Raw genomic sequence first — 18,532 nt, 5'->3', positions numbered from 1 at the left:
TGGGATGTCTGTCACACTGGTGCCCTAGTTTCAGCAGCAGCCAGAGCAGAGGTTTAGGGAAGAGTATAATCCCAGGCCAAAGAGCTGTGATGCTTCCTGTGAAGCTTTCAGAGATTTCTGCCTATTCCAGTAGAGGGATTCCAAGAGCTGGAGATGACTTGTGTGTTTAATAATGCTGAGTCCATGAGTTTTCATTAACTTGGCCAGTATTCTTTTACTGGCAAGGATTCAACAGTCAAAGAGCTGCTTCTGCTTGTTTGTAGCCTAATGGGCGGGGAGGAGAGTTGGGGTTATGGGACCTGTTTTTCTGCATTATGTTCAAAGTTTTTTTAAATGCAAGACAGTGTTGGAAACAGAATTCAGGGTATTTTTTTAAGGAAATAGCCTTTTCTTGGATGGAAGAGTCAGATTTGTCTTTTCTGTTCTGTTGTTGACTCCATTTTATTTTAGTTAATTACTCTACAGAGGCAGACAGGGACTAGGCCAGCTTAGAGCAGTCTGGGAAAGGAGCAGCTTGGACTTGGACACTGGACACTGGTTCCAAAGTGGAAACTTTGGAACCTCACTTGTCAAAGTCAGCCTGAAACTCAGAACTTCATTCATGGCCTCACCAGTGTTATAACAGTGTGGCTAAAGGCTGGTATCTTGTTCTGAGGACAGAAAAAAGTGAGTGCTTTTTCAGTAATTGTGGTAGGTAGGTAAATAAATGCTGGCCATAACCTCACTTCTTTTTTCCTTTAAACTGTTTAAAGATTTAATTAATGTCTCTTAGCTTCTCAATGTTTTAGGACTTGAAACATTAGTAGAAATGTGTTGTGTAGTGTTGTTGGTTAGAGACTATAAAAAGGAAACTGCAGAATTTTCCTTAAATAGCTGAGACTCTTGAGGGTCTGAATAATCCTGTTTTGCTTTTCCTGGATCATAAATTCAGAAATCAAAGCCCTTGTCTTTCTACAGACATTTTTTGTAATGAAGAATTTGAAATTTCAAACGTATTATAGATTAGGCACTTTAATTGCCTTTACCAAGTGGAAATAGGCAGAAATGATTGTGTAAGCTAGTATCCTGTCACAATTAGACCAAAACTTAATGGAAGTGAAGTCATAACTCAAGAAAAGCTTACATTATTTAATATATTTTATAACAGTCTGAGAAACTTAAGCTGCTACTTGTACTATTTATTGTTACACAGGTTTTTTTCAGGTCAGTATAGTTAATATTCCTTTTATCCAGTGTAAATAAGGCAAGGAAGTGCCACACAAAATGGATGTTTTGGTCTGTTTGATATCAGCACAAAATGCTGAATTTGTCATCCCAGCTTGCAGGGTCTCCGTGGTGTAAGAATGAATGAAATCCGCTGAGGTACCGAGCTGGTAGATGTGGGTAGCAATATAAAGCCTTCAGGACCGTAGTGAAAGTAGCAGTGTATGTTTGTGAAGAATTCAGCTTGTGTCAAGATAAAATGCTACTGCCACTGATATGAATGAAGCCTTTTGTAAATGAAGGAGTGGCTTTAGTATAACACTAATTTAAGCATAAATCAAGTAATTAATTTTCCTTTTTTTCCTGACATTTATGTCCTGAAAGCGAATGGATTTTAATTAATGGGTTTTTATAGATGACTTTCCTGGTGTGGTTTTCTGTTTGCTGTTCACTAATGTGAGGTAAATGATGTTCTGCTCATGTTTAGTGTTCTATGGCAAATTTATTTATTTTATAAAAATATTTTTCAACAGATAATAGATTGTTCATAGATAATACAGTTGTCAGTAAAATAATAAATACTTATCTTAAAATGGGAAGCTCTAGCTCAGATTCACTGACTTGCTTCAGATCACTTCATTACTCCTTGTTTTGAGACTGTCCTTTAAGTACTTCAAGGACAGTGGGGTGCTATAAGTGAACCCGAATGTTTCTTACTCTAATTGTACTTTAGGTAAGATGAAGTTCATATGGAAAGTTTTCATATGTTATGAATAATGGTTCTTGTAGATATACTCAATTAAAAAAAATCCCAACAAAAAAATTGTTACAGAAGAGTAGTGAGATAGTTTCAACAATTAATTGCCACGTTTCTAGTATTGAGCGAGTTCCCTTTTCAGTATGACAGCTAGATAGGACTTCTTTGATATTTAAATGAATTATAAATAACAGAATGGGCATTCTGTCTAGGTTTACTCATTTCCTGAATAATTTAAAAATTATTGCAAATTATATGTTCTGAGAAACATGCAAACAGTACCTAACCTTTAATGTTGTATTTTGATTTAATAATGTTCCTAGGAGTGAACAGTTTATCACATCTCAGTTTCCTAGCACAGCATACCCTTTCTACTGTGAATATCAAAACCTAAAATATTGACACCCAAGAGCTGCCATTATTTTTCTGTAATAAAGTCTTAGAATATGTTTTTTCTTTTTCTGGGCTCTTTCTGATGCTAAAACCCTGCTTGGGCTTCTTTGTGGATGCATTAGCATTATAATGAAAGCTATTATTCTTAAGACTGATGTTTCTTTAAAGGAGCTTTCTAGGCCATGCTTTAAGTTGCAAATTAAATGCATTAAATTCATACTCAATAGCACTTATGAACTTAATGAGGAGCCTTGTAATTCTGTTTTGAGCTTAGAGTGTTGAGTTGCTTGGTGAATACGGATGACTAACCTGCTGCAAAGAGTTCAGTACTGGACATTTGCTTAGTATTTAAAAAACAGAAGCCACAAATTAGTTTTATTAAAACTTATATTAACTTTGTGTGTGGATCTGGAATATGACTGAGATTTAACTCAGTTCCTGAGAGATGTGACAGGACAAATTAACTTGAGCTAAGTAAGTCTTTCTGAATACCTCACATAAGAAGTGGACAGTAAGGCAAGTCTTCCAAGAGTCCAGTTTTAGGTCTTAACAGAAGAGAGAACAGATTTCATTCTGTTGAGACTGTTGTTTGTATTTGCATGAGATTCTTAGCACCTGGAAATTTTACTCATTGAACAACCATAAGATACTGTGTGGTAGCATTGATGATAGTTTTGTAGGTCCAGGTTCCCCATTTCTGCTCTGTGGTGTTCATTTATCTCATACACAAAACTCTAGTTTTGCTACAGCCTACCTCAGCAATAAGAGTCTGTCTGTTGCTGCCTTCACTGCTTTACTTTGGCTTGGGTAACTGTGGTGCAAATTGTTCCTCACTAGGCTGTTTTTGTAGATAAAGATTGCAATAACGAATTGAAACAGTAAATAAATTTCTTATTTGTCTTCAAATCAGTTCAGGTCATTCTCACCATCTGTGATTTTACTGAAATTCTGCTGTCTTTGTTTTCACCCTTCAAAGCTATTTATTTATATTTTAAGTTCAGTTTTAAGTTCATTTGAGTTCATTGTAAAATGCTGTGGGGTTTGAGGAGGAAACTAGGTTAGAGAATCAATTTGTTGACTGAGTTTAAAAAAAAAACAAAACGAACCAACACAAAATCAAGCAACCAGATGACCCCTACAGTTTAGAATATCTAGCATGCTAATGGTGTGTCTTTAAAATAGAGTGCTCACATAGATAAGATTTTCAATAGCCGTGGTTCACTCTGAAAAAGGTGAGATCTAAAGTAAAGTCACAGGCACTCAGATTAGTCCTTTTAATCCACAGGCTCTGTCTGGGTATGTCTTTTCCTTTCTGGGATCCAGAAAAACTTTGATATCTTTGTTACAGAACTTACCTGAACTGATGTTACAGCTCCAAGATGAACTTGCCTGTCCTCAAAATCTCATTGTTAAACCATTGTGTACTAACTCATCCCTCTTCATGTAGGCAGACCCGGAGGTCTGGCTTCAAACTCAGCTTCTTTGTTGCTGGGCTTTCTGTCCAAACTCTCTTTGGAGAGACCTGGATATCATCCAGGTGGAGACCTAGGGGTTTTTATTCCTTCATCCTTGGGACACCATGATAATCAGTCTTTGCTCTATCGTGGCAAGGTACAAGAGGAGCCCTTGAAAGGGGTAGGAGAGTTGGAAACATAAATCAGAAACCCAACGTTATCTTTGCATCAGTGCAGAATATTAGGAAGGCTTAATTGTAACCACCTACGGGTTGAGGCCATTCTGGTTAAGCTTATAATTTACCCTGGTCAGGTAATAGTGAGTTGTTCTTGTATTAATGGTATTGTCTTATTTGTGGGTTCTGCTTCCCGTTCAGTGTGTTCAGCATATTTTGCTCTCTAGACTGCCTTATCAGTGATGACAGGACTCCTGCCTGGCCTGAGTTAGGGCTTGTGTCTGTGCAGCTCTCAAAATTCAGATACATACAGCGTATTAACCTGATTGTGTTACATACTGGTTTGATGTATGAATGTTGTTTGAAATTTCAAGACAAGACTTGGAACATGATTACTTATATTCAGATAGTTCTGCATGTTTTTAGCTCTTGTGAAACTTGGTAATTTTTGATTTGATTTCTTTGAAACTCAGTTGGGGCTGTAGGGCTTGTGTTATGTTTTGTTTTCAGATGCTCCTGAAAGCTAAATTTTGTTTGAAGTAGTGCAGAAATATACTCAGGAAAAATATGCATGTCTTCAAATTTATGGCTTAGCAATACAAGTCACTAACATCGTGGTGCTAAGGACTTGCCAAAGCCACAGGCTGGCACTGACTTAGGAATAGGACAGACTTAGTGCATGAGTTTAGTGCTGGCTGTGTGCTCAGTTAGATCCTCTGGGCAACATACATGGATAGCATGGATTAGGAATGAGGATGAGTGGCAGTTGTGCTTTATTCTTATCACTGTCAGACTCCATGAAACAGCCTATAAATCCCTGAAGGTATTTTTAGATGAGTATTGACTTTTGTGATTTTGAGGAAGATGGATGCAAAGTTCCTAAAATAGCACACTCACTAGTGACATGTCCTGTGGCATTCTAGGATGTAGTTCAGAGAAAAGACACAAAACTACACTGCCAGGCCTTAAACTATACATCTCTAGAAAGAATCTATGCCTTTTAAATTCAGCTTTGTCAGTGGATATTGGATCAAAATTGTTTCTTACCACTTTTAAAGTTTTGTGCACTACTTTCAAGAAGAGATGATGAATATGGACTTGTTTTCATTGGTCAAGTCATATTAACAGAAGTTGCTGATTTTGTAGTATCCGCTCAAAGGCAATGGGAAGGGCAAAGTACAAAATTATTTTTGGAGTATTCTTCCCGCTATTAGAATTGCTTTTTGAAGTAATGAAAGTTGGTCATCAAACCTTTAAAAAAGACCTTTGCAGTAAACATTGTTGGTTAAATATTAGTACTATTTTCCCTTTTAACGAGTATTGTTGTTATTCAGCTGTTGAGTGGGTGGTAGAGAATGTGGAAAGAAAATGATTCTTGAAGAAGAACTACTTATAGAAGATTACTGGTACTTTAACAGATTGCTGCAAAGTGCAAAGTGTGCACTGTATATTTGATGCAGTAATTTAAAAGAATAAAATATTGATGAATCAGTTTTGTGTTAGCAACAAATTGTTCAGAGTTGGTATTTAATATGAAAGCACAACCTGATCCTGACCCCCCTCTGGTTATGAAAAATCACTTAGCACTTGATATTAGAGCAGAGCAGCTCATGCTAGTAATTAAAGTAGTCTGCAGAGATCATTTGCTTTCTTCAGTCAAAAGATGATCTGCTAGACCTGTGCAGCTTCAGTTACACAACTGCATTTTTTCCTTTGGGTTGTGCATATGTCCCACTCCTTTGCCAGAGTTTTTTTATCTACCAGTGTGAGTCTAAGGCAGGCTCTGCCTTAGCTCACATGTGAATATAATTGGGCAGACTGATCTCTATGGCTCTCAAATATCTGATTAATCTCTTTTAATAACATTCTTCTTGTCTTTTCTTCCTTTTCTTGTTGTTTTGTTTTGTTATGTTTTTATTTTGTTTATACTAGGATTGTTCTATATAAGCATTACTCTGCTTTGATTATGCTGTACTCACTTCCTATACTTGCATAACATGAAATTTCAATGCAGCCTGAGCTTTTTCACTGGAGATTGTTGTGGCACACTATGCAGCCCTGCATGGGGTTAGGTATTTTGCCTGTACCTCTTGTTCCTTCACTGTGTTTAATGCTTGGACTGTTGCTTTTGGAACTACAATTGCCTTCAAGTTTTTGTTTTCTTTTAATTATTGCTACCTTACTGATATCACCTCAGGGACCAAAGGCATGACTTCCAGAAAACAAAATCACACTGTTAGCAGTTTTGTGCTGCATCATGTTCATTCTTCTGCCACTGAAGTCAAAATGTCTGAAAGCACACTGGAGATATGTGAATTCCTTTGTCTCATCTTTTGCATTGTGTCTTCCCCTTTCTTGTTTGGAGGAGAATATAGGAAGCAGACAGCTGAGTTTCCAAGAATGTAATATCCAGCCTCTCGTCCCCTTGCCCTCAATTTTCTTACTTAGCACTCTTAAAAGCTAATTTATTTTTGTTTTAATCAACACACTACTTGGTCTATGTGTTTTCAACAAAGTTGATGCCTCCAGGAATAAAGTGTTCCTTTTGAATCTGGAACATCATGTATTTTAGAATTTATTATGTATGCAAGAGAAAAGCTTTATACCCTTAGCCCTTTTGCTTCTTCTTTTCTACATTTTAGTAATTAGACAATGTCATGCTGGGTACTGATATGCAAGTAAAATGGGTGGTATAAATGCATCCTGCTAAACCTCAAGCAATCTTGAATGTCTCTGGAAAAGAAATGTTTGTGGTCTACAAAAGCTGCCATTTAGCACAGTTGCCAAAGAGATACTGATATAGGGGCTTCAACACAAGACAGCCTCCATCCAAGTAATCCCTGCAGGCTGGAGAATGTGCCTTAGAGCTGCTCAGTATTAATGTGGACATTTCTCAAAGGAGAAAAGTTGTGATGTGCTGGTTTCGAACTATTTACCTTCATGCACATTCACAATGTGCTTATCATAATTTCTGCCTTTGCCCTTCAGTATTAAAATCTAGAGGTTCTTGGGCTCTCTGGAACAGAAAAACCTGGGTGCACCTGCCCACATGTATTAGTAGGACCCAGTCCTCCAGCTCCCAAAGGCTTCACAGGTCAAAGACATCCCTGCCATGTACCTGCTCAAGTCTGAGAATGTTGGTATGGCCAACACGTTTCTGGTTTCCTGTCACTGGCCAGAAACATTTCTGTCTCTGCATTATGAATATTGCATTAATGATATGTTCTGCAGCTCTTGATTACATCCATTCTGGACAGAAGATGAGACATGGCAGCTCTTGGTGATTAGAGTAGCATCTGTCAGTACCTATTTATCTCTTTATATTCATGCTATAAATAACTGGAAATGTTTGTACTTAGGTCTGTATGTTTATTCCTTTATTCTGTGTGTAAAAATTCTGCTGACTCATAATTTAAATACTCACATTTGCTGTAGGAAGGTGTAATGTGAGACAGAGAATAACCATGTTTTAATGCTGTGAACTGATGAAATCTCTCCATGTTATCTAAATACACTACAGCTGACCTAATCAAGTTGTGTTTCCTATGGGCTGGTGTCCTTCATTCTCATCATACCCAGCACCAGATATTCACATCCACAGCATATTCCTAGAACAGACCCACTGGGCAAGAGGCAGATGGTGCACGCTGTGCAAATGCTGGTTGCGTGTCCCTGCTGAGAAGTCACTGGCCACTGATTCGAGCCCACTTCTTTCCTCTGTAAGGCTGGGAATATAGGTGTCTGTATTTAGCTGTCCATTTTCATATAGATGCTGGGAAATGACCTTTGACCCTTACCTTTTTTTAGAATTTAAAATAGGCTGGTAAAGTTAAATACTCAACAACGTCTTTAAATCACGCTAGTTCCTCTTTTTTTTATTTTTTGGGAGGAATGGGGGAAGGACTCATTTTGGAGCTTTTTTTGTTTTGAATATTGGAATAAAAATGTAATATAGAGATCATGCATCCTTGGCATTAAAAATTGAATTAATAATAAAAATCTCATGTTCATTTAAATGCCTTAAATTTTTAAAAAATACTTTATTTTAAACAGTGTGTACCTTAAAGTTGTGGTTTCATGGTGCTGCTGTATTTCATGGGAATGCAACTCTTACAATTATTAACACAAAGTAATTCTTCTTATTATGGTATTAACAAACTTATTTTCTTTGAAATTTTAATGTTGAAATCTTGTACAATGTATCTGCCCATTCACAATTCATATACTTTCTATCGTGAACTTCTTGTAAATTCATTAATTTTCTGCCCCCGTGAAGCATTCAGAAAAGAACTAAAAAATTTTCTAGATGTAAACCTTGAAGAAGTTTTGAGGTGGTAAAATGGAGAAAAATTAAGGGATAGTAGGAGCTTATGGAAGAAATAACCTTTTGTAGCTTCTTTATAATAGTCAGATGACTTTTGCCCTCTATTCAATAATTTGTGCATTGCATTGATTATTTATGCCCAGCAAATCGACTGTTGTGTGGTGGTTCAATGGTGCTCTTTAAATAGAGTGAGAGAGCACACAACATGCAGACCTAGCTAATGTAGAGCATGTAGGGTTTCTTCCTATGACCATAATCTAGAAAACATATTTTTAACTTCCTCAGGAAGAAATATTTTCATTTATTTTTCCTCCATAGTTTGGTTGGGTGGTTTTGGTTTGGTGGGTTTTTTTGGTTGTGGGTTTTTTTTTTTTTTTTTGGTTTGTTTGTTTGTTTTTTTTTTCCAAAAAGTACTATTAGTGTTGTGACTTTGATGACTACTCATGATGGTGAAATGGGAACGCTCAAGCTCTCTGATTTAACGAGGAGCCCAAGAATGGAAATACGTCAAAATCCTCATATGCAGCCAAAGCAGCTGCTCCGGCACCCGCAGTGGGCACCGAGCACTCGGGCACCTTTCAGTTCTTCCACGCTGCCAGTGTCTGCCAAACACAGAGGGAAATTTGTAAACCTACGTGACAGTGTAAAAAAGAGCCCTACAAAAAGCACAGCAAAAGTAAAAGCTGCTAGTGGTTGGGTGTCTGATGGCTCCTGCTCTAATTGCTCTTTAAGAAAGGTAGGTGTTGCACTCCGTGTTTAGAGATGTGCATTTTTGATGAAAACTGTAGGAAGTGTGTTGCATTTTTTTTCTTTCTGTAGTTTTATCCCTGCTGTTTCTAATGACTTCCTTACTTAATTTTCTTTTGTATTTTATGGCTGGAAATCAAAGTAGCAATTATTGAAATCAGGTTAGCAAAGGAATAAATGTTCTTATGTTTTCCAATGAAGTTCGCGGCACTGTATACAACATGGGGGTTTGCAGTAATTTCTTCAAACGAGGAAAGTTTGGTTTGCTTGATTTTTGTTCTCCAGAGTGCATCTTTTCATAGTTTACTAAGAACAGTGTTATAGAATTTGCTGGCTTAGTTGGTCTCCTTGAGGATGTGTATGGTGCTTTGATTTAGTTACAGATTAGCTGGTATTTCCTCATAGATGGACTTACTGTGTGTGGGTTAAACATGAGAAAATGGGTGAAATTACTTTTCACAACATCTGGATGTAGTGTTAGATTTGGAGGCACTCAGTTGATCACTTAAAGGCATTGTTATCTTAGCTGTTGTAAACATGCCACTTAAATGATTTTTTAATATAAATTTTAAAGTCCATCTTTAAATATTTACCACTTTGATAAATATCAAGTAAGTTTTTTTATACTGTTGTATCAGAATGACTTTTCATTGTAGGTGTTAGCACATTTATTTTGGCTGGCAGATCTGTTCAAGTGAGTTATAGTTCAAGTCATGCATTCCTACATGTAATACTGTATCATAATTGTGTACTGCAGTTCAAACATATTCAAAAGAAGGTTTTAATTGACCTGCTACTTTCTTTCTATTTTATATTGGTTTGTGTCTGTTTAAACCATGATCATCAAATGCTTTAGTCAGACATCTTTATTGAAAGTTATTTTGAGAATAAACTTTTATGTGTCAGAATAGTTCAGTGTATGTTTGGAGAATTCCTAAAAATTACAAATGTTTCTTGAAAATTCCTGGAAAGTAGAGCATTGAGATGATACTCTGGGAGCTTACTCAGGTGCTGTCACAGGTACCTGTATTGTATTATTATTTGCAGACTGATTGTGTATTTTAATAAAATCAAATCAGTGTTCTTTTGTTATAAGGAAGTTCTAAGTCTTCTTTATCTAATGACTGAAAATCTTTTAATTTCTTGTATTGTCCTTCCTTGTGATAGACACAGTGCCTGCATCAGTTCAATGTATTCTATGAAACATTTAAGTGAAGACAGTCTTGCCTTCATTTGGATTTGCATATCCTTTGAAAGTGGTTGCCAGTGTTGTTGCCTCTTTCCTTATCCACATGGTAGTGGAGGAGGCTCTACAGGAACACTGCCAGGATGCTTGGAGGAGCAGTGAATCCTAAACCAACAGCACAAACGGAAAATACAAAGACGGCATGAATAACTTATGAGGTTGCACCCTGGAAGAATTAAAGGTCATGAACAAAGTCAGTTTTAAAATAATAAGGATAAAATTTGGAACTGCTTGGGAGGATTTTTGAAGCACTTTGGGATGAGAAACCCATAGAGAGGAGAGAGTTATGAATTGGGGAAAGAAAGGAAGAAGGAAAATAAAGCTGACATTTGGTGCAAAGAGAGGGGTGCAGGTCGTTTGGCCCATAAGGAAATCCATTGCAACAATGGTAATTTTTTTATCTGGTCAAAGGTCAAGGAAGTAAATGGTCAGGATCTCAGAACAACTTCCATTTGATTTTTAACCTTTCTTATTGCAGGAGTGTAACTGTGAAGCCAATGCTTAGCTTTTCAGCCTTAATGTTGTGTTGTATTTTGGTATGTAGTATGTGTATATCTGAAATTTTGGTTAATAGGATTTTTAGTGTGTACCTACATGGAAAGCCACTTACTTTGGAACAAGGCAGACTTGAAGGGGTGGCTTATTTTTTCCATGTGTAGGGCTGAGTGATTGCTTGAGCTGTTTACTTTGATATGTCCTCTAAAGGCTGTGGTGCTCTTTCAGTAGCCACACGTTTATTGCACTGAGCATTTCCTGCATCCTTTGCAAAAGCCATATTAATATTTTTCTAGACCAATTTAGATTCTCCCCTACCTTCATCTTTGAAACACTTGAAATGTTGTGCTTTAGTCCATAGATGTAAGAGTGCTTTAATTAGGATTGCCTCTCAAGATATCAAATATATTTTGTTCTTGCAACTTTCAGTAATTGCAATGTGTTTCACCAGCTTTCATTTTCGGTGGATTGACTTTGAGCTAAAACAACCCTGTAGAAATACCATCTGTACATTTAATATGTATTGCTGTTCTTGGACTGCTACAGGTTTCTTCATTATTTGCTATTACTCTTTAATTTGGTGGCTGCTGTTGATGTATGCTGCTTTGTATTTTAGAATACCTCAAACTTTTAAAATGTGTTTCATACTGTTATGTTCTGGGGGTTTTGTTCACTTTCAGGATCTAGTATTTTCTTTTGTCATTATGCTCATTATTTTTAAAGATCACAAGAACATCTTGGAACAACTAAATTGCAAGAACTTTGGTCTGTTGTTCAGCTTGTAATTTTGATGATAGTTGCCAGCAGTTTATGTTGCTGACAGCATGTTGACAACCAGTATGTGAACATCTCAAAAATACTTGAGTCAATGTTTTGCTCAAAATGCTGTTTGGAATCTTACTTCCTTGCAGCTTAAGTGTCAGTAGGTTTCCTGGTTATTATTTTAAAGAAGATTCCTAAGACCAAAATTCTCCTAGTCTGCAGATGTTTGGTAAACCTGTGTGAAGATCTTTGAGAGGTAAATTGGATCTGTTTTAGGACCTTCCACCCATTTGACTAAAAGGTTTTCTTTGATTTTTGCGAAGTTTAGAAACCTTAAGGTACTTCTGATTTTTCCTCATCAAAGAGGATTATTAACTTTACTGAGTGCTATTAACTTCAGCCTCTGTTCCCTGCTTTTGCACTCTGTTGTACATTGGTGAAGGGATTCTGTTGTGAAACCAGCCCACAAAAAGCCTGAGTCTGTTCATTGATCTGGGCAGGTTTTTTGTCAGACCCCAAAGTCTCAGTGCTGCAAGGGGAGCGAGTGCCTTGGTGTGAATAATCCACCTGGGCACGTCCAGCTTCTTTGGGTTCCTTGCCATCAGTGAGGTGCTGGGGATGTGCTGCCACGTACAGTGTGAGTCAAGGGGACTGTCTAAGTTGTAGAGTCTCCAAATCCTTGTGCTAGTTCATTGTTGTTTAAGATGTTAAATTTGAATTTTGTTTGTTTTAAACTGTTTTTCTAGTTTTCATTATTTTTGACATTTTGTTGGTGATTTTTAGCCCACAGAAGCTGTTCCTTCCTCTTCTCCCATTGTCCCTGTGATCCCTGTCCCACCAGTCCCTGCTGAGACCATCCCATCCACCATACCACAGGTTTTTATTCCGTTTTGTTTTGTTCTGTTAAATTTGTTCAACTTTTATTTCTTTATTTTGTTGCTTTGTTGAAATATGCCTTTTGCTACTCCACACTCAGGTTGGAGGCGAACTGTTAAATACACTAGAATTTCACCCTAACTTTTGTTCATTTTAGGACGGCTTTTAGTCCATTTAAATATTTATATTTTCATATGGAAGTAATTAGTAAGTTGTGAAAGAACTAAAAAAAAAACACCCAAAAGAATGGAAAGAGGCAATAGGAGATTTTGTGTTCACATAATAACTTTAGAGCCATTTCACCCTTACTAAAGTGTTATTGCTTGATTTATTTATAAATGCTTAATACATGTCTTTCTTTGGTTGCACTTGCATGGTGTTTCTCATGTTCTCCACCCATTTGTTGGTATTACTGTTTCAGGGGGCATTTAGAGTGCAAAAGGGATCTTTTTACCTCTCCATTCCTAACATATTTGACTCATAAAATGTGTTTCCCTTCTGGGCCTTTATCCTTTAGGTCCCATAATGTCCACACACGCCCCGAAACAAAAAACAAACCCTACCAAGAGAAATGAAGGCAGTAAACATGAGTTAATGTTAATATCTCCCAAGTGACTTGGAATACGTGACCACAGCATGGCAAGCTATGGAGCAATCTAGGATAGGCAGCAATTACATTTTTGCATATAGATTGGCATTCTGTTTTTAGTTTTTTGTAACTTTACTGTATTTCAGAGCAGAAATCTGAAATGATGAGTGCACACCTTCTGAAAAGATGGGTCAGTTTTTGGAGTCATTTGGTGACAGATGTTTATTAACTTTAAAAGGAAGTTAAGCTATCTAGAATATTACTTGAAAGTTTTTGTAGTATACATGTCAGTATTTTTTTCTTAAGTTTTACTTTCAAGCTACTTGACTAAACTTGCAACAGGAGGTAATTAGTCTTTGCCGAGTTTTTAATTTTTGCATAATCCGTAATTAACAAAAATTTTTGCAGTTGCCTGTTTTACAGTGCAATTTCCAGTAGGTATGTGTTTATTTGAATCTGTCACCTGTACTTCTTCCATCAAGAAACTAGAGGTTTGATTAGTTTTAGAAATACTCCTATCTTATAGAGGGCTTCTGCCCACATCAGGATATGAGGTGGACAGGCCAGTACAACCATGTCCAGACAGTACCTTTGGAATGCCTGGCACAGCTTTTATCATTCATATTTGAAAAAGATGGTAAATTGTTGCTTCTTGATGGACAGTTTGGATAAATGCAGAAGGAGTGTTAGGAACAATCATGTATCTTACAAAGGGGTTTTGCATTGCTTGGCTGGTTTGTGTGTCAAACACGCTGTTCACCAAACCTCACCTACTAACATCAATTTTACTTTTAGTAGTCTTTTTTTTTTTTAAATGTGAAAAGAACAACACGTATCTGCCTCAAAAATAAACATCATGGGGAGCCAGCTTTCACTGGGCACTGTGTTTGTTGAATATAATTGTATATTACAGAATCCTAATATTAAATAAAAATACATTCCAAAATGGACTGAAGAGGCCATGACTGAGCAATTAATCCTTGCATTCTTCTCAGCATAAACATAAAAAAAATATGGTTTAACTATATTTATGGTAGCCTTAACAATAAATTATGGTGATGCATAATAGATTGGTTTTTCTAGTAGAGGTTCTTGTTTTCAATTTGCTCTTATCGTAATAGAACTTTAACTTGAATAAGAAGCCGAAAAGAAAATTTAACTTAATGGTGGAAAATGGTTGTGAGGAATAGTTTTGTTTTGACAGAGATTTTTATTGTGACAGTAATAACTAGTGCTTAATGTCTTTACTGCATGAAGTGTGCCCATGCTTCTATTGAGGGAATTGCTGGGTGAGAAAGCCTTTTGATGGCATTTTGACAGTCATATGTGTCATCCTTTTTGTTTCCTTTTACTTTTAATTTTCTGCTCTGTTAACGTGTGTAGATCCCACCTGATTTTAGTACTTATTAAATGACACAGGCTTAATTTCTGACATTAGATAGCAGATTGATGGCTCCTATGTAATGATGGTAGATTATTCATCTCAGCCTTTTGAAAGGCACTTCTGAGTCATCACTTCCTAGATTTGGGAGTTTTTAAAAATCACAAAATCTTCAGAAGTATGTTGCTGTCATAGTAATGAAACAAAAATGCAGAATATGAATAGGCTAATGCAATTGTCATGTTTCTGTAGGCCTTAACTTTATCTTTGAATGAGTTTAATACTTGCTTCTTTTGCAGTCTTTTAAACTGTCCCTAAATTTATTTACACACACACACATACCTAGGAGATTGAAAAATGCCTTAAATGTCTTAAATTTAAAGATAATGTATTTTTATGCATATTAAAACCCTCTCAGATACATTAAAGCAATAAGGAGATTAACTTTGTTTAGTGCCACTGAACTTAATAATCAGCAGTATTGGGAGTCTGCACACTCTTTGTTTCTTTTATGTTCTTAGAGCAGGCTAGATGCTGCCTATTTTAAAGGCAGATAATTGATGGATAAATCAGAAATCTCTTTTTTTGGAAATATTTTAGAGAAATTCCATCAGTTCCTGTGGATTTTCTTTCAGTTGAACCACATTTTTCACAGAAAAATTCTCAGTGCTGTGAGAGACTAGAAGCGTAAACTTACTCTACTGCTTCCTAAATTGTAAAAATGCTAATATTGTTTCAGATTTCTGTGGCAATAATCTGACTGCTTATGTCTTGTTATTCCTTAACAATTTTCTGATGGAAGCATGTGGTGCTGTTTGGTAAATCAATGTTTGCTGTGTGTTTGCTTTTGCAAGTCAGTTTTGTAGGTCCTTTCTTCCCTAAGTTGCATTCTGCAGGTTTCCATTTTGCAGTTTGCAAAGAGGGGTGGTGACTGTTCCTGATGGGAAGAAACGGAAATCAAATCCACCAAAAATTGTTTTTGAGATACTGACTGGTAAAACAACCTCTGTGTATCATACCACAAGTATTAGGGTAATTGGCATCATGTCAAATGGTAGCATTACTCAGGTTTTCTTTTGAAAAACAAGACAATAAATGTGAGAACTTAGATATTAAATATGGTCTCAGACTTCCCTAACAGTGTGGTTTTGTGTTAGGGAAGCAGTTTGCTCAGGATAGTAACAAGTGTTTCAGGAGGTGAATTTTGAGATTCTCAAGGTGAGGCTACCTTTTAACAGAACTTTGAGAAAGTCAGCAAGTTAAATGTTGTAAAATTATTGTTAATATTGCATTTTCTTATGCTGTGTAATTTTTTTTTAAAGGCAAATCCCCCTCCAGTGCTGGTGAATACAGATTCTTTGGAGACTTCAACATATGTAAGTCTACACTTGCTTTCAATTATAACTTTAAATCATGTTTTATGTATGTAGTTGTGTAGGCCTGTTTTTGCTGTTAAATAATTTTATGTCTCTGATGGTGCTTGATTTTGTCAGCTCTCTCATGATAGTTATTTAAACTTCTTAAATTGCTGTTTCATGGAAAAAAAAGGTTGCAGATTGCAGGTGGGAATTTTTCTGTGTACCAATGTGTGACAGTACAAAACACAATTGTTTGAGGTTCCAGAGGTTCAGTGTTCAGAGACACAATCTGTTTGTCCAACTGTGCAGGCAGCTGCTTTAATATTTAATGTGCCATTTCTGTTGCACTTCTCATAAAAGCATTTCTTCATGCAGTGGCTATACTTAAGGTTTTAGTGTTCTAAAAGTTCATAAAAATTAGTTGGTTCTGTTTGAAACATTAAGGTAATAAGTGTAGTTTTGTGAAGGCTGAGATTTTCGTTTGTCATGCATAATTACGACATTTATATAGAAAGTCCTTCATTCAGGGGAAGACCCTGCAAATAAAGCTTAGCTTAGTGGGTCTGAGATCCCTTTAAAACTTGGAAAAGAAAGACTAGGTCAATGATTTTTATCATGGGATATATCCTTGCTACTGTTTATACTAATGTTTGGTTTGTTAGATAAATAAATTCAGAGGTAATTCTTCAAAAAAAAGAGGGAGTCTATAGAGCTGAGCTGACCTAAAGGAGAAGATAAAAATGATGGAGGTTTTTGTTTGCTCCTGTTTATCTAGATGATATTTTAAATTGGATTACAGAGTTTTGTACGTGGAAATAAGAGACTGCTTAAATATATTAGGATCAGCTTTTTTTTGTCTAATGGCAATGAATAGGGAAATTATTAATCATCCTTGTTATTTATTTAATAAAAAAAAAAAAAGAAAAGAGCATTGAACACTGATCAATCATCATGAACCTTTTGCAGGTACTGTAATGCTGGATGACTGCTTCAGTTAGCACATGTTATTCCTGTAGATAATAGCTCAAGGACTAAGCTACCATAAAACTTCTTGATCACAGTGGCTTCTTTTGTGTTGGTGTAGCAATAGATTCAGTTTCAGGTATACAGAAGGTTAGGGCCTCATCCCTTTTTAATAGAGAAATATCATGTGTTAAAACCACCTTATCTTTTCCACTGAGCAAACTACTAAGGACATAATCATTTTTGAGGTACTTTGCAAAGATGATAATCTGTTATGTGTGGAATGGATATGGCTCCTATTGTATTAAGGGGGGATATAATTAGAGAGTGAGGGATAAATGAGCTTGATGTTAGCCTGTAAAAGTCATGGCATTGCCAGCTTTTGGAGCATTTAAATATGTTAAATAAAATAGGAGAAAGGAAGTAGCTTGATCTTAATTTGGGGGGGAGGGGGGTGAATTAAATTTCCTTTTTAAATTCTCTGCTAGGAAATGGTCAGATTTTAAAATGCTTTCTTCTAAGCATGTTTTTTATCTTTAGCATGTTAAGAGTACAAAGTCTATCAGATACTCTGTATCTTAAGGATAGACCAGGTCCTTTGTAAAATAATAGTATAAATGTTACTTCTTACCTTGTTAAATATTTCATCCTAAAAAGCTATAAATAGGTGATTGTCTGTAGCTGCTGCAGGCAGCTGTGGAGGAAAGAATTTGAGTTCTAAGATATGTCAGTAATGGGAAAAATAAAGCTTACTCTTGAATATTAAATATGAATAAGAATTTGTTATTTAATTGATTTTGCTTAGTTTTGATATTTGTTGCTTCTGGTATTTGATTCTGTCCTACTTCTGTAGGTAGCAAAGAATGTGGGTATCCTTTCTAACCTGAGGATGTCAAGGCTTCTTTCTAGGATTTTGCTTTTTCATCAAGATATAAAATATTCTTCTAAACTCTTCTTCTCTTTTTGTCCCTGTTTTAAATTGTTGAACTTTAGTATGTATGTAACAGGATAAATAGTAGTATAAACAGTTGTTAAATTTTACTTTAGAAGGGTCTTACCCATTTCTCATGAGAAGGTGGTGTAAAGCATCAATCTTTGATTTTTCTCTTCTCAGTGTGGAACAACAATTGGCAAATGCTGCTCTATTCTTCCTTACAATTCTTCTCTACACCACATTCTCTTTATTTTTTTCTCAGTTTCAAGTTCTTGTATAGCCTGAGGCACATCTGAGTATCTCAAGAGCATTTTTTCTTTCTGGCAATCAGAAGCAGAGGACTTGTGCCCTACAGTAGTTGTGTAGAACAGTCTGCTCTCTGAACTGGCAACTTTTAAACTCGTACAAAAAGATTGATTCATAAATACAGAGTAGTGTGAAAATCACATGTCCCCTCTGACCTCAGTGGTCACTGTGAATTAGCTGAGATTTGATGGGAGTGAACTGCCAAGCAAACTGTGTCATGGAAAGTATAAGATTCTCTGTAAGTTTCACTTTTCTGTTTTTTATAGGTTAATGGCACAGATGCAGATTACGAGTATGAAGAAATTACTCTTGAAAGGGTAACATGCTAAATGTCATTTTGTACTCTGTTTGAAATGGGATTTATGATACTTTAATATGAAAAATAGCAATCCAAACCAATTTTTACTCTTTCTTTTTTTATTTTGGGTAGATTATTTAACCTGAAGAAAAAAAGTACATTCAATTGCTAAGCAGGAATTGAAAGTTTATTAATATCCTTGACCATTGAGAGTAAAATGGGGGGAATGATCTCCTCTAAGACATCCTGCATTTAATGTTGCTACCCAGA

The 18,532-nt window shown here is 36.1% G+C and overlaps 1 protein-coding gene across 12 annotated transcripts in view; it reads left to right on the top strand.

The window, feature by feature from the left end:
- Positions 1-18,532, top strand: part of DLG1 (discs large MAGUK scaffold protein 1) — a 187,938-nt gene that overhangs the window by 114,551 nt on the left and 54,855 nt on the right. For 8 of the 12 annotated variants that reach the window (XM_069024441.1, XM_069024438.1, XM_069024437.1 and 5 more), the window contains 3 exons: positions 12,341-12,433; positions 15,726-15,779; positions 18,231-18,281. In XM_069024441.1, coding sequence (XP_068880542.1) covers positions 12,341-12,433; positions 15,726-15,779; positions 18,231-18,281 — 198 coding nt within the window. The remainder of the gene's footprint in view (positions 1-12,340; positions 12,434-15,725; positions 15,780-18,230; positions 18,282-18,532) is intronic. The other 4 variants (XM_069024442.1, XM_069024446.1, XM_069024445.1 and 1 more) reach the window with 1 other exon arrangement.

This window comes from Aphelocoma coerulescens, chromosome 9, assembly GCF_041296385.1.
Source record: "Aphelocoma coerulescens isolate FSJ_1873_10779 chromosome 9, UR_Acoe_1.0, whole genome shotgun sequence".
NCBI lineage: Eukaryota > Metazoa > Chordata > Aves > Passeriformes > Corvidae > Aphelocoma > Aphelocoma coerulescens.
Note: the sequence above shows the minus strand (reverse complement) of the source record. Positions and strands in the feature narration are given on the sequence as shown.